General features: G+C 41.6%; 1 protein-coding gene across 1 annotated transcript in view; it reads left to right on the forward strand.

Annotated features, from left to right (window-relative positions):
• Positions 1 to 16,366, forward strand: part of LOC125453242 (UDP-glucose:glycoprotein glucosyltransferase 2) — a 177,527-nt gene that overhangs the window by 76,641 nt on the left and 84,520 nt on the right. The window contains exon 10 of the mRNA XM_059646959.1: positions 5,761 to 5,860. Coding sequence (XP_059502942.1) covers positions 5,761 to 5,860 — 100 coding nt within the window. The remainder of the gene's footprint in view (positions 1 to 5,760; positions 5,861 to 16,366) is intronic.

A 16,366-nucleotide genomic window follows, 5' to 3' on the forward strand; every position in this document is an offset into this window, starting at 1 on the left:
TAGCTTTCTTTCAAAATTACTGACTTGAAACACAGTTCCTAACAGTAACTGTTCAACAACCAGGTCAACTCCTCAGGACTTCCCTGTAATGTCACTGTTGGTATGTTTCTCTGCTACAGAGTAATATTCCAGAGGCTTCATCCATCTCTGCCTCTATCCCTAAAAGTAAGAATGAAGTCTTTCTGCACTCTCTGTGATCTTTTTAAACTTGCTCCTCCACTGTCTTGGTGCTCTGTTTAGAATGCAGCTGAATTTTCCCAATACTTACTGTTTTGTATGAGATTTCATTTGGCTTCTACTATAGCGGTTTCCAAAATTCTAGCTCATAAAACTAAGAGAAGAATTACAAAGAGCACAGAGGTCACAATGCCAATTTAACAGGCATCAACAATGTATCTGCTGCCAAATGTACCCTATTAATCTGCGTATTGTTTTCAGAAATAAGAAGGTTTAAGAATAAGGAATAAGAAATAAGAAATAATAAGTATGAGAAGGAATGAAAACCTACCTTCAGATGGAGGTGGGCAAGAGAAAAAGGTAGCTGTTCCATGGCTATTGGCCAAGAGTGTTTTGATGGGTGATCCCAATCTGATGTATATTAACAGGGACAGGAGGGGAGGAAGGTACAGTGAAGATTAAAAGAGATGAACCACACCAACTCCATGGGGAAGACCTATATCAATCTGAGGGAAAAACAAGACTATTGTTGCTGAGACCACCACAAAAGACAACAGAATCAATGGGACATGGGAATGCACTAAAAGCAAATCAGGGCAGGACTTGTACACTTAATGGTAAGATCCTAGAGAGTGTTGCTGAACAAAGAGATCTTACAGTGCAGGTCCATAGTTCCTTGAAAGTGGAGTCGCAGGTAGGTTAGTGAAAAAAGCATTTGGTATGCTTGCCTTTATTGGTCAGTGCATCGAATGTAGGAGTTAGGAGGCCATGTTGCGGCTGTACAGGACATAGGTTAGGCCACTTTTGGAGTATTGCTTGCAGTTCTGGTCTCCCTCCTATAGGAAAGATATTGTGAAACTTGAAAGGGTTCAGAAAAGATTTATAAGGATGTTGCCAGGGTTAGAGAGTTTGAGCTACAGGGAGAGGCTGAATAGGCTGGGGCAACTTTCCCTGCCTTGAGAAGTGGTAATAACAGGGAACAAAGAAATGGCAGAGGTATTGAATAGGCACTTTCCATCAGTCTTCATGGTGGAAGACACCAGTGGCATACCAGAAATTCAGGAGAGTTGGGGGCAGAGATGGGTGTACATCACTAAGAAGAAAATGTTGGGAAAATGAAATATTTGAAGGTGGTTAATTATCCTGAACCAGACAGACTGCATGTCAGGATTAAGAATTATAGAAATGAGGAGATTGCCCACATATCCTTCTAAGCCCTTTCCATCCATGTACCAATCCAAATGTTCTTTAAATGTTGCTATTGCCACAACCCCTTTTTTTCTGGCAGCCCATTCCATAGATGCACCACCCTCTGTGTGAAGAAGTTGTCCTTCAGGTCCTTTTTAAATCTTGCCCCTCTCACATTAAACCTACACCCTCTAGTCTTCAATTCCCCATCCCTGAGAAAAAGACTAAATGCATTCATCTTTTTTATGCCCCTCATGATTTTATGTCTTGGAAGGTGTTTACAAGAATGATCCGGTGGATCAAGGACTTGTCATATGAGGAGTGGTTGAGGACTCTGGATCTGTACTCTGGATTTTAGAAGGATAAAGGGGAATTGCATTGAAATGTACAGAATATTGAGAGGCCTGGATAGAGTGGAAAAGAAGATCTTTAAGGTTCTTGAGTAGATTTGTAGCTGGGGTTGTGAATGCTGTGGTTGGCTTACTGGCCAAGCTTGGCCGTTAGCTCACAGCTGTTTCATTAGCCTGCTGGATAATGAAGAGGCTTCCAATTGTAAAAGAGGCTAGGACCCAAGACCACAGCCTCAGAGTGAGAGGACAGCTGTTTTGAGGCAGCATGGTGGCACAGAGGTTCAGTTGCAGCCTTGGGTGACTGGCTGTGTGGACATCCTCCCCATGTCTGTGTGGCTTTCCTTCAGATGCTCTAGTTTCCTCCCACAGTCTGAAGATGTTCAGGTTAGGTGGATTGGCCATGTTAAATTGCTTTGCATTGCCAAGGGAGGTAGAGGCTAGGTGGATTAGCCAAGTTAAATACAAGTTATGGGGAGGAAAAAGGACTAAGACTCCATAAACTTGTGTTATCAAATAAATCTGTTAGACTATAACCTGGTCTCGTATGATTTCTGAAAGTAGGAGGAATTTCTTCAGCTAGTTGGTGAATTTGTGGAACTCATTGCTGTCGAGGGCTGTGAAGATCAAATCATTGAGTGCCTTTAAGGCAAATGGGTTCTTGATTACTAAGGGGATCAAGAGTTACAGGAAAAAGGCAGAAGAATGGTGGTTGAGAAAAATATCAGCCATGAGTAATGGAACAGACTCAATTAGCCAAATGGCCTAATTCTGCTTCTATATCTTATGGAATTCATAATACTCCTGCAAACTCGAAGTGAAATTGAAAATTAAAAGCCTCCTCCTCTCAGTTATGGACTTTTCCCTTGAGCTTAAAAGATCCCACACATAACAATCTGAAATAAATAAAAGACATTAGTGATGCACAAATTCGCATTCAGTCTAAAAACAGGCCACAAATTTGGTTTAAAAGAAATTATCGTGGCTACAGAAATAATGACAAGTTAAGTACTAACTTTAGACATACAGAATGTCCATGAGTTGTTAACTCACAAGTCAGAAATCCAAATTTACAATAAACAATAATAATATCTATAAATCTCTCAGTTTTCATCTTAGTAAGACATGCCTGTTTGAATGCCTGCATTTGGTACACGGTTTTTGTGTTAATTGCCATACCTTGAATTTGTTTGGAAATGTTCAAAGCCAGCAGCTTTAATATTCTAGTGCTGATTAGACAATTATGAAAAGGTATTAGCTGTAGCAGCTGGCACACAGCAAGACTTTGGATGGCTCAGGAACCAAGCTGGTAAATGCAGTGGATCTTAGATCTGACATTAGAGGTCATGATGGAGTAAGCCTACAGGGGAAGAGATTTCCTGTACCTCAATGAATTGGATATCATCCTGCCCTGATAACTTTCTCTCCTGAAGCAGACAAGATTGCTCTGCCTGGCTTCATGTTCTCCTTCCATTCCTCATCCAGACATAGGGTTAACCCCCACAAGATGGTAGTGACTTCTCATGGTGACTCCCAGTAGACAGAGTGCTTCTTCTCTTTTCAGGGAGAAAATTTGCAGAATAAATGTTAGTCGCAGTGAGACTTAGATAATGAGTTTGAAAAAGACTCCAAAAGTGTTTTGATATCCTCTTTGCAGCTGCAGCAAAAAGCGAACATAAATTTGTGAGTATTCATTCAAGCAGCGTTATAAATTCTTGACTAACACCTTCTTCACTCCCAATTAGCTGTTCAAGGAAGATGCTTGGTCTAGTTCTGTAGAAGGTGATGGTCCTGAGTGGGTTAATGTTGGAGACCGCAGTAAACTGCATCCAATCAGATGATGTCATAAAGACTTGGGTAGAGAAAGTCAGAATGTCTTAAGATCTCAGAGGGTCAAGACCAATAGCACAGGTCTTTCTGTAGTCGTAGTAATAATATTCAACTAATGTAACATGTACCTGACTACTGCCATCCAATAAATTGTTTTTAAGACAAGGACCTCTTCTAGTTAATAATCGCTAGCGGCTTTCCTGTACTGCTGTAAATTGGCTTTTGGAACAATTCAAGCAAAGGGGATGGTGGGAGTAAACCACCAGGCAATAACAATGTGTAGAGCTGGATGAACATAGCAGGCCAAGCGGTATCATAGGAGAAGGAAAGCTGATGTTTCGGACTGAGACCCTTCTTCAGAAATGGGTGTGGGAAGGGGGTTCTAAAATAAATAGGGGGAGTTGGGGAGGCGCATAGAAGATGGTTAGAGGAGAAGATAGATGCAGAGGAGACTGACAAGCCAAAGAGACCGGGGGGGCGGGGTTAGAGCCAGTAAAGATGAGTGTAGGTGTGGAGGTAGGGAGAAGGTAGGTCAGACCAGGGAGGACGGTCAGGTCAGGGGGGAGGGATGAGGTTAGTAGGTAGGAAATAGGGGTGCGGCTTGAGGTGGGAGCAGGGGATAGATGAGAGGAAGAACAAGTTAGGGAGGCGGGGAAAAGCTGGACTGGTTTTTGGATGCGGTGGAGGGAGGGCAGATTTTGAAGCTTGTGAAATCCACATTGATACCATTGGGCTACAAGGTTCCCAAGCGGAATATGAACTGCTGTTCCTGCAACCTTCGGATAGCATCATTGTGGCCCTGCAGGAAGCCCAGGATGGACATGTTGTCTGAGGAATGGCAGGAGGAGTTGAAATGGTTCACGACTGGGAGGTGCAGTTGTTTATTGCGAGCCGAGCGTAGGTGTTCTGCAAAGCAGCCCCCAAGCCTCCGCTTGATTTTCCAAATGTAGAGGAGACCACAACGGGTACAGTGGATGCAGAATACCACATTAGCAGATGTGCAGGTGAACATCTGCTTGACGTGGAAGGTCTTCTTGGGGCCTGGAAAGGAGGTGAGCGAGGTATGGGGTCACGTGTAGCACTTCCTGCGGTTGCAGGGAAAAGTGTCGGGTGTGGTGGGGTTGGAGGGGAGTGTGGAGCGGACAAGGGAGTCACGGAGAGAGCGGCCCCTCCAGAAAGCTGACAAGGGTGGGGAGGGAAAAATGTCTTTGGTGGGGTCGGATTGCAGATGGCGGAAGTGTTGGAGGATGATGTGTTGTATGTGGAGGTTGGTGGGGTGGTACGTGAGGATGAGGGGGATTCTTTTTGGTTGTTATTGCAGGGACAGGCTGTGAGGGATGAGTTGCGGGAAATGCGGGAGACATGGTCGAGGGTGTTCTCGACCACTGTGAGGGGGCAGCTGTGGCCCTTGAAAAACGAGGACATCTGAGATGTCTAGGAGTGGAATGTCTCATCCTGGGAGCAGATGTGGCAGAGGCAAAGGAATTGGGAATGTGGTGGTATTTTTGCAGGAAGATCGGCGGGAGGTGGTGTATTCTAGATAGCTGTGGGAGTCGGTGGGTTCAAGTGGTCAAGAATGCCCACGGCCGTGTTTCCCTCATTTCCCGCACCTCCCAGTCGCGAACCATTTCAACAAGGTGATAGTGGTTAGAGCACATACAATATACTAAGTCCCAAGATTCCATGCATGACTGTTAATTATTCTTTGAGTGTTCTATGTGCAATCAGCTTCAAATTCAGTCCTTTATTTTGATTTTTCTTTAACCTGTTTTCTTAATCACCTTTTCAGTGATATTATTAAAGCCCTCTGGAATCGTTGGGACTTAAACCTGAGTCTCTTGATTCAGGTGTAGGGACACTACATCTGTGCCACAAGAGGGCCTTATATTAAGCCTCTTAGCAGTCCTTTCGTATTTGCACTTCATCACCTTTATCAAGCATTTCAGTGCAAGCTCCAATCTTGGGCGCCTTGGATGATCTTAATATGTGAATGAACCACTGGATATTGACTCCCGTGTCTCTTACGAAAGAACAAATATTTCTTTGTCGTTAATTTTAATGTTTCCATTTCCGTGTATTTTAAATGCAAACAGGATAACTCTTTTCATACAGATGTTTTCTCCAATAGAGTTACCAGCTGGACCTAACCTACAGAATTTCTTTTTAATAGGTAGAAATTGCAAATAATATTCTGCACTGATTTTTGCTCTTTTTCTAGATCTAAGTTTCCAAGCAGCAGCTCGCATTCTCTCTGCCCCTGTTTATGATGCTTTGAAGTTAATGCGTGACTTTAGTCAGAACTTCCCAACAAAAGCCAGGTACGCAAATGAGTATTATTGACCCATTTCAGCCTGATTGTCTGATGTATTAATGTTTCAAAAACAAGAGGAGTCTTAGTAAGGCACATATATTCTTCCACTATTCTGTATAGCCCATCAGTATAGCGTTGCTGTCAGTGGAGGACGATAATGTCAGTGTCCACTTTGTGGCACGGTTTACATTGCTCCTAAGAGGGCTGGATTCATGGGGTAGTGCTTCAGACATTAAGAAGAAGAAATGCTACGTGGAGATGTGTGCCAGAATAGCAAACAACTTGGAAAAGAAGCCTGAGGTTAATCGTTTTCGAAGCATTTGTAAGCGTCAATGGATTTTAGATCATAATTCTAGAAAATGGTGTGCTGAGATTAGTGAATGGGCTGCTCAGGAGAGTGGATAATAGTAGCATGGAGTCTCCCAGACCTTTGTCATCAGACAGTGACAGAGTAAAACAATTCAAGGACAACATTTCTGTCAGAAAAGTGAACTGAACATTAAAAGATTCCCTCTTCCTCTTTTGTTATTTCATTTAAGTTTGTTTTAAAACCTTAGCATATTCTGGATCATATTTAATTCTAAATCGATTGCTAACATAGGGCTAACACTGAAAACCAAACATCAAGGTGTGGAGTGGAACATAGCAATGATATCCATTGAGTGCTTCTCTGGTATTTCTTAGAGGCTACACAGGAAAGCACTTGGTCAGCAATGTTATTTTTAAGTAACTTTGGAATAGCTAGTGGAAAAAAGTAGAGGAGAATACTCTCAACTGGAAACTCTTCACTATTTTGAAGTGTAGGATTTGTGTAATGAAACAAATCATTGTTCAGTAATGAGAATGGTAGAATTAAATTGCTGCTGCCCGAGATAAGATCGTAAGAAATAGCAACAGGAGTTAGTCATTCAGCCCTATTACCCTGCTCCGTCATTTAATCGGATCACGACTGATCTACAAAATCACAAACATTGTGGGAGTTGGAGATAAGTTTGAATGTGCCACAGTGTTGTCTGTCCTTTCTCTTTTGTTTAGAATGATTTCTTTCAGTATCTCTGACAACAGTTTTTCTGCTTCATCAAAAGAAAATTGAGACGGCAACTTTCCAGAGAAAGGTGGCTCAGTAGTTCACAGTACTGCCACACAGTGCCAGGGACCTGGGTTCGATTCCACCCTTGGGTGACTGTCTGTGTGGAGTTTGCACATTCTCCTCATATCTGCATGGGTTTATTCTTGGTGCTGCAGTTTCCTCCTGCAGTCCAAAGATGTGCAGGCTTGGTGGATTGGACATGCTAAATTGCCCATAGTGTTCAGGGATGTGTAGATTAGGTGGATTACAGAGGAATGGGTATGTGTGGGATGCTCTGACGGTTTATGTCGACCTCTTGCGTCAAAGGGCCTGTTCCAGCACTGTAGGGATTCTATGAGAAAGGGAGAGACAGATTGTTATAGCCAGCTCCAACAGGGTTCCTTGCTTTTATGTTTTCATTCCCTTCACAGTTTTAAGTTGCACTTGACCAATCAGAAAGTTATTACAATGCTTAGCCCTCCTGAACCCATAATAGACTCAATGTCCCCAAAAAGTGACATTTTTTTCATTTGCATCAGTCAGGTTCTCTTGTTTTTTCAAAACAAGTCCTTGTGCATTCTTCCCTTTTAAAACAGTGTCTGTTGTCCTCACTATCAGGCAATAGACCAAAGTAAAATGATATTGTTTGCTTACAAAACTAAGAAAATATTATTATAATTTTGTAAAAATGCAAAAGAAAACACAGTTTCTCACTGTAAAATCTTGGTCTGACTCAAGATGGCCACGACTTTCACTGACTTGTGCAAGTTTAAGGAAGGTAAGTTAGAAATCCTTTCATCATAAATAAATATTTTAGTACATAATCAACAATTTAGATTTTAAAAAGTTCTAGTCTACTGCATATCATCTGTAAACACAGGAAACTTTAGAGAGATCTGTTAGAGTCACAAGAAACTGATTTAAGATGTACTGTCACAAATACCTACAGGATTGGAACAAAGTGTTAGATTTCTTCCTATTTAATTTCAGATATTTCTTAAATCCTTCTGCTGGGTTTAGTCCATTTGAATTGGTCTATGATTGTAAGATAAGAGTTCCATTGAAGTTTGCTAGGGAGAAGGTATTCAGGGGAAAGTCAAATCCTCAGTGTTGGATTCTGTCCTTCTGTTTCTCAACTCACAGGAGCATGTAAAGTAGCATATTTACAGACTTCACAAGTAAAATTGAAAGAATCTGCAGAAGATCATTTCAGGCAAGTTACGATGTGTTTTCAGGGAAAATAAATTTTCTGAGTGAATCTCTGAAAGTGCAATCCAATGGCCTATACAGAGTAGTTGAGAGGGTTAGTGAAGTGATATGTACTGCTGGTCACAGGATGAAAAAGTGGTTTATGTCACATGAACATGTTGGAGCAATGTCATCACAGCAAAGGTAAGAAAGAGCAAGTGTGTCAGGTGGTGTACATAATGGAGGATGACAGCGACATTAACAGTGAAGGGGAGGTAAACACAAAGAGAAACCCATATAATCTGCAAGTCACTACTGAGATACAAGGACAGACTAATATCAAATTATCATGGATAATGGGAACTGCAGATGCTGGAGAATCAGAGATAACGAAGTGTGGAGCTGGATGAACACAGCAGGTCAAGCAGCATCTTAGGAGCACAAATGCTGACGTTTCGGGCCTTGACCCTTCATCAGAAAATTTGGCTTGGCCTGCTGTGTTCATCCAGCTCTACATTTCGTTATATGTTATACTGGAGAGTTGTTTTTGTGATTGGAAGCCTGTCACCAACTGTGTACTATGGAGATTAGTGCTGGAATTCTGGCTGATTGTTATGTACATGTGCATGGACAACTTGGACGTGAATGTAGAATTTATAATTAGTAAGTTAGATGACAGGAAAATTAGTGTTGTTATTGATATTGAAGGGGATGGTCAGAGACTACATTCTGGTAATGATCAATTAGTAAGTGCAAATTTAATGCATTTTTGGAAGGTCTGATAAGGGAAAGATATACGCAATGAATGGTCTAAGGTCGGACTGAAAAACAAAGGGACTTTTGTGAACATATCCACAGATCATTGAAGGTGTCAGCACATGTAGACAGGGTGATGAAGAAAATCATATTGGATGCTTGCCTTCGTTAGCTGGAATGTAGAACATAGGAGCAAGGAAATCTTATTACTGTTTTATTAAACATTGGTTAAGCCTTAGGTGGAAAACGTTGTGCAATTCTATTTTGCCACACTATCAGAAGGATGTGATTAAACCGTACAAGGTGCAGAGGATATTCACCTGGTTGTTGCCTGGGATTAAAAGCCTTAGTTATAGAACATAGAACATTACAGCACAGTACAGGCCTTCGGCCTTCAATGTGGTGCCGACCTGTCATACTGATCTCAAGCCCATCTAACCTACACTATTCCATGTACGTCCATATGCTTATCCAATGACGACTTAAATGTACCTAAAGTTGGTGAATCTACTACCATTGCAGGCAAAGCATTCCATTCCCTTACTACTCTCTGAGTAAAGAAACTACCTCTGATATCTGTCCTATATCTTTCACCCCTCAATTTAAAGCTATGCCCCCTCGTGCTTGCCACCACCATCCTGGGAAAAAGGCTCTCCCTATCCACCCTATCTAACCCTCTGATTATTTTATATGTCTCAATTAAGTCACCTCTCAACCTTCTTCTCTCTAATGAAAACAGCCTCAAGTCCCTCAGCCTTTCCTCGGAAGACCTTCCCTCCATACCAGGCAACATCCTAGTAAATCTCCTCTGCACCCTTTACAAAGCTTCCACATCCTTCTTATAATGCGGTGACCAGAACTGTACGCAATACTCTAAGTGCGGCCGCACCAGAGTTTTGTACAGCTTCACCATGACCTCTTGGCTCCGGAACTCGATCCCTCTATTGATAAAAGCTAAAACACTGTATGCCTTCTTAACAGCCCTGTCAACCTGGGTGGCAACTTTCAAGGATCTGTGTAGATGGACACCGAGATCTCTCTGCTCATCTACACCACTAAGAATATTACCATTAGCCCAGTACTTTGCCTTCCGGTTACTCCTACCAAAGTGCATCACCTCACACTTGTCTGCATTAAACTCCATTTGCCACCTCTCAGCCCAGCTCTGCAGCTTATCTATGTAATACTGTTACATCTGATTCCAGTTCCTCTCTCAAACTACAGGATGAATTCTATCATATTATGGTCACTGTCCCCTTGGGGTTCCTTCACCTTAAGCTCCCCAATCAAGTCTGTCTCATTATACATCACCAAATCCAGAACTGACTGTTCCTAGTGGGTTCTACCACAAGCTGCTCCAAATAAACTCACCTCATACATATTCCATGCATTCCTTCTTTTGGGACCCATTACCAACCTTTCTAATATGGCTTTGCTATCTTTTGATTTACTTTTTGCCCCGCATCCTGACCTGTATATAACTCCCATCATGGTCTTTTTCCTTGATGGTCTTCTATATAAATAACTGACTGACTGCACACCTATTAATTATGATTGTAGAAATGGTCACTCAGTAAGTGACTAATCATCAGTCTACAAATACATAAACTGTCAATCTATGACACTGTTAGGACCAAATATTTTTATTTTCATGCTTTCAAAAACTAGGAAATGAAATGAGAAAGAATGGTTTGAAAAACCATTGTTTGAAATTCTGCAGCTTTGAAAGCAGGTAACCTGATACCCATGGCAGACATTGTAAACAACTGTCTGAACAAACAGTATTTGAAGTTCAGGTGACAGACAATCTGAGCCAGTGGTGTGTTATGATACAACTCCTGTTGATAACAGGAAGTTGATTTATAAAACAGAAGTAAGCAGATGTTCTCCCTGCCAGAAGCTGCCTGTTCTCTGCAGTAAAAACCCAGGTTAAACTTAAAGAAGGACTCTTCCTGCAGAATTGCTGTAAGCTGTAATTTCTGAATTGATAAATCAGAGACATTTCCAAATGAATCAGCTACTCTCTGTACTTCTCCCAACAACTTAGTGAAAGATATTTGAATAATAAGGGTTCCAGCCAGCCAAAAAATACATATCAACGTTGGAACCAGCAAGCAAAGACCACTACACTGACTTTCTACCTCTGCTAATAATCTATTTTCATTATGTGTTTGTCTGTAATTGTTTAAAGGGGTGTTCATAAGGGGAATAAAGTTTTACTTTGTAATGTCATATACCAATGGTTTATATCTGTTTACCTATAGGTAATCTTGTTACTTCTAATACATAACAATCTTGGTCCATCCTTTCTATTAACCTTGGTTTGAAAGTCAGGTAAATTGGGGTACAATGTTTCAGTTGATTTATTGTTGTCGCATGTACCTAAGAACAGTGAAAGGCTTTGTATGCCGTATAGGCAAATCATAATATACAAGGACATACAGATCACTGGGTGAATAGAGCGAGGTATACAAAGTTACAGTTGCACAGGAGGTGTACTAAAGCAAGATCAGCATTAGATTTGAGATTTGGAAGGTCCATTCAGCAGTCTAGTAACAGCAAGGAAGAAGCTGTTGGTACGTTTGTTTAAGCTTTTGTATCTTCTATCTGACAGGAGAGTTTGGAAGAAATTATAAGCAGGATGGGAGTGGTCTTTGATGATGTTGGCCGCTTTTCCATGGCAACAAGAAGTGTAGATGGAACCAATGGATGAGAGTTTGGCTTGCCTGATGGTCTGGGCTGTGTTCACAACTTACTGTAGTTTCGTACAGTCCTGGGCTCGGTAGTTGCTGTACCAAGCTGTGTTGCACCTAGATAGAATGCTTTGTGGCGAACCTGTAAACGTTATTGAGGGCCCTTGTGGATATGCTGGATTTCCTTAGTCTCTGGTAGAAGAAGAAGCTTTGTTGGGCCTTCTTGACCATCGCATCATCATGGGTGATCCAGGACAAATTGTTGGTTATCGTCCCTCTGATCAACTTTACGCTTAAGTTCAGTCATTCAGAGACATTTTCTAATTATAGAATAAAGGGTCAATTTGTGAGTGACTGTTTATATATGTCTATAGTGATGGGTCAGCCCAACAGTGAGTGGCCACTCAGAGATTAATGGACTGAGGATTAATCCTTGATGGCCATATCTGTCACTGAAGGGTGACTCAGGCAGGGATCATCTATATCCTGAACAATCAGTCTGATCGTACAACACACAGGGGTTAGCATGCCATAAATTAAGCCTTACTAGTTTTGAAGTCGTAACAAATATTACAGTTTTGTTTTAAAAATTGGTCTGGTCCATACTCAAAAATTTAGTGATCAACCTAGATGAGTAAGCCACCACTACACGAACTTCACTAGCAAGTGCATAGAGGACTACATGCAGGAGAAATCAATCTGTATGTTCCCATCCAGACACCATGGAACTGGCAAATCCATTGCCTACTGAAGACAAGGCATGTGGCGTTCAAGTCACATGACCCAGATCTTTACAGGAAATCCAGATACAACCTCTACAAAGCAATTAGAGAAGCCAAGAGGTAATACAGGACTAAGTTGGAGACACAAACTAACCACACTGACACCCACCTCTTGAGGCAAGGCCTACACTGCATAATAGGATTCAAAATGAAGCAGAACAGAATAGCAGACAAAAACACATCCTCCCTAATGCACTTAATGCTTTACATGCTTAGTTCGAGCTGAATACAAGTTGAAAATATCACCTGCCCCAACAGCCCTGGCCTTACCTTTTCCCTTGGTCACTGCCACAGACGTCAGATCGGCCTTCTTGAGAGTGAGCCCAAGGAAAGTAACTGACCCAGTCTGGGGCCGTACACTCATTCTGTGTGGACCAGCTGGAGGGATTATTCACTGACATCTTTAACTTCTCCTTACTATAATCTGAAGTCACCACTGGGTTCAAGGAGAGCAGCACCATCCAGTACCAAAGAAAACACATGTACTGTGCCTTGACAACTACTGTCTGGTGGCTCAGACCTCCATAATTATGAAGTTCATCTAGAGTCTAGTCACGGGCCGCATCAGCACTAGCCTCCCAGTCTGCCTTGAACCCTTGGAATTTGCCTACCAGCAGAACAGGTCTACAGCAGACAACAGTTTCCCACTGTTTCCCGATATCAGGGTTCTTAGCAGAGGCAGTAATGCAGAGACTCGAACAAACAGCTCTGCCAATCATCCAACCCAAACTTTGGGTCTGCTATGTGTATGACACCTTTGTCATCACTAAACAAAACAAATTAGAGGAAACATTCAAGACCATCAATAATACCCTTACTGGCATAACATTCACAAAAGAGGAGGAAAACAACAACAAACTGCCATTCCTAGATGTCACAGTAGAGCGAACAGCCAATGGGGAACTTCAAACCAGCGTCTACAGAAAAGCAACACATACGGACCAAATACTGAACTACAGGAGCAACCATCCCAACACCCACAAATGAAGCTGCATTAGAACATTATTCCAACGAGCCACCACACACTGCAGCACAAAGAAACTACGCAGAGCAGAGGAAAATCACCTATACAGCGTATTCAAAAAGAATGGGTACCCTATGAACACAGTCCGCCGATTTCTCAGCAGCAAACCCAAACAAACAGAAAAAACGGGCTCAGAAACCATAACCACTCTCCCCTACATCAAAGACATTTCTGAAATGACTGCCAGACTACTCGGACCCCTTGGCATCAGGGTAGCCCACAAACCCACCAACACACTAAAACAACAGCTAATGAACTTAAAAGACCCTATACAGACAACAAATAAAACGAACGTCATCTACAAAATACCTTGCAAGAACTGTGACAAACACTACTTTGGACAAACTGGCAGGAAGCTAGCCACCAGAATACATGAACATCAACTAGCCACAAAACGACATGACCCACTATCACTCGTATCCTTACATACAGATGAGGAAGGACACCACTTTGATTGGGACAACACATCCATCCTAGGACAAGCCAAACAGAGACTTGCACGAGAATTCCTAGAAGCATGGCATTCCAACCCGAACTCCATCAACAAACACATTGACTTGGAGCCAATCTACCATCCCCTGAGAAAAAGAACAGGAAATGACATCACCAACCCAAGGAAACCTAACCAGATAAATAGAAAGCGGGACATAACACCAGCACTTCGTCGGAGGCTCACTGATGATGTTACCTAGAATGGTGATGAAACGTTTGAAAACTAACCTTCCAATTGCTTGAGAAGGTATTGGAGGTGTGGTACTGTCACAACGTTTAAAAAGCACCTTGATGAGCGCATAAAATGCAGGACATAGGCTATGGACCAAATGCTGGTAAATGGAATTAGTGTAGTTTGGAGTTTTTTAGTTGACATAGAGATGGTGGGTTTAAGAGCTGTTTCTGTGCTGTATGACTCTGACTGTTATTGACCTTTCAACTAAAGGGAACAGCTGCTTTCTATCCAAATTGTCCATACCCCTAATAATTTTATACTCCTCAATCAGGTCCCTCTTCAGCCTTCTCTGCTGCCAAGAAAATTAACCTGAACTAATTCAGCCAATCTTCATAGTTGAAATGCTGTATCCCAGGCAATATCCTGGTGAATCTCCTTTGCATTTTCTCTGATACAATCACATCCTTTCTACAGGGGAGGCAACAACTTAATGGTAATATCACTAGACTGTTAAACCAGAGAACTAGGTTATGTTCTGAGGACCTGAATTTGAATCTTGCAAGGACTGATGGTGGACTTTGAATTTAATCAAAAGAAATCTGGAATTAAGAGTCTACTGATGACTGTGAATCTATTATGAATTGCCAGGAAAAACCCATCTGGCTCACTAAAGTCATCCTTGCCTGGTCTGGCCTATTTGTAACTCCCAACTCTTAACTGCCCTCTGGACAATTAGCGAAGGACAATAAAAGCTGCCGTAGCCAGCAATGCCTTCATTTTGTGAATGAAAGAAAGTTGTGTGGTGATGAGAGCTGAGCACAGTACTCCAACTATGGCCTAACCAACGTTCTGTACAGCTCCGACATAATTTCCCTGTTCTATTAATGTGTGTCACAACTGAGAAAGGCAAATATCCAAATGCCTACTTAACCATCCTATTAACTGATTTGCCACCTTCACAGATCTGTGGACAAGCACCCCAAGATCGTTCTGTTCCCTTGAGCCTAGGTTGAGCCCAAGATCTGTATTTTGAACAGGTTTACTACAAAAACAAGCAAGGCAATCTGGTCAGCAGAGTGCCAAGACAACAGAGGAGAAACTGAAGACATTTTTAATCCAAGAACTGGTGTTGGCCACCTTATGGAAACTTTTAACTCACAATGCTAGTGACTTGAGGGTAGCTGTAGTTTTGTTACCAGATGCTGAGTTAGTAATAGAGAAACTAGCAGATATTTTCTAAGAAATTAAGCCACTATCAGGAGGACTTTACAGTAGAAAAGGAGACTTTGAGATTATTATTGACTTTTCAAAGCGTGAAATGCAAGATTGCTGAAATGGAGTTCATTGATTTAACCATTCACTGTAAAAATTGTGCACACTGATTGGAAAAAATAATGTGATAGAATGTAATAGAATATGTAGTATTCACATTATAAAAAATCGTTAGAGTAGGTTAAGAATTTGAGAACACTTGTGTACACTTGTATAGAAGACAAATGAACATAAGTCTCATATTTGTGCTTGGTACGAAATACATTTAAAGATTGTGTTTCATTTCTATTAGTGGTGGAGATATATATTTTATATATAAACATGTATATGTACACGCGCGTACACACACACACACACACACACACACACACACACACACACACACACACACACACACACACACACACACACACACACACACACACACACACACACACACATATTTCTAACTTTGGCTAGTGGATTGAAAATGAGGAGAATAAAAAGGAGGAGTTTGCAGCTATGGAAAATAAGGAAAGATGTATTTGGGACCATGCTTTTGAGGACATTCAGTCCAGATGAACTGACACCTTTTATAATGCATCTCAGCATAGTAAAAACTTGCTGATTGGCTAGGTTGCAAACTAACACAGGTACGGCTTTTGCACCAGGATACATATAAAGAACTGGTTATTTGGTCAGCCCTCAACCAAATCCTGAACTCCAAGAAGTTGCTTTGAACTGTATCATTCTGAATAAATGATTGCTCAACTTAAAGGGTAACCCATCTGGCTCACTAAAGTCATCCTTGCCTGGTCTGGCCTATTTGTAACTCCCAACTCGTAACTGCCCTCTGGACAATTAGCGAAGGACAATAAAAGCTGCTGTAGCCAGCAATGCCTTCATTTTGTGAATGGAAAAAGGATTCATTTCAGTCTCAAATTATGGATGGCTAATTTACACAATCTTCAGCATTGATGCATTAAAAGTGTACATTGTTGAAGGTGGGGAGCTCTGTCTGATAGGCCAGCCAGTACTGCCGTCATGTTAATATCTATGCTCCACAGGGATGCTACTGCATGT

The sequence above is a fragment of the Stegostoma tigrinum genome, chromosome 6, assembly GCF_030684315.1.
Source record: "Stegostoma tigrinum isolate sSteTig4 chromosome 6, sSteTig4.hap1, whole genome shotgun sequence".
NCBI lineage: Eukaryota > Metazoa > Chordata > Chondrichthyes > Orectolobiformes > Stegostomatidae > Stegostoma > Stegostoma tigrinum.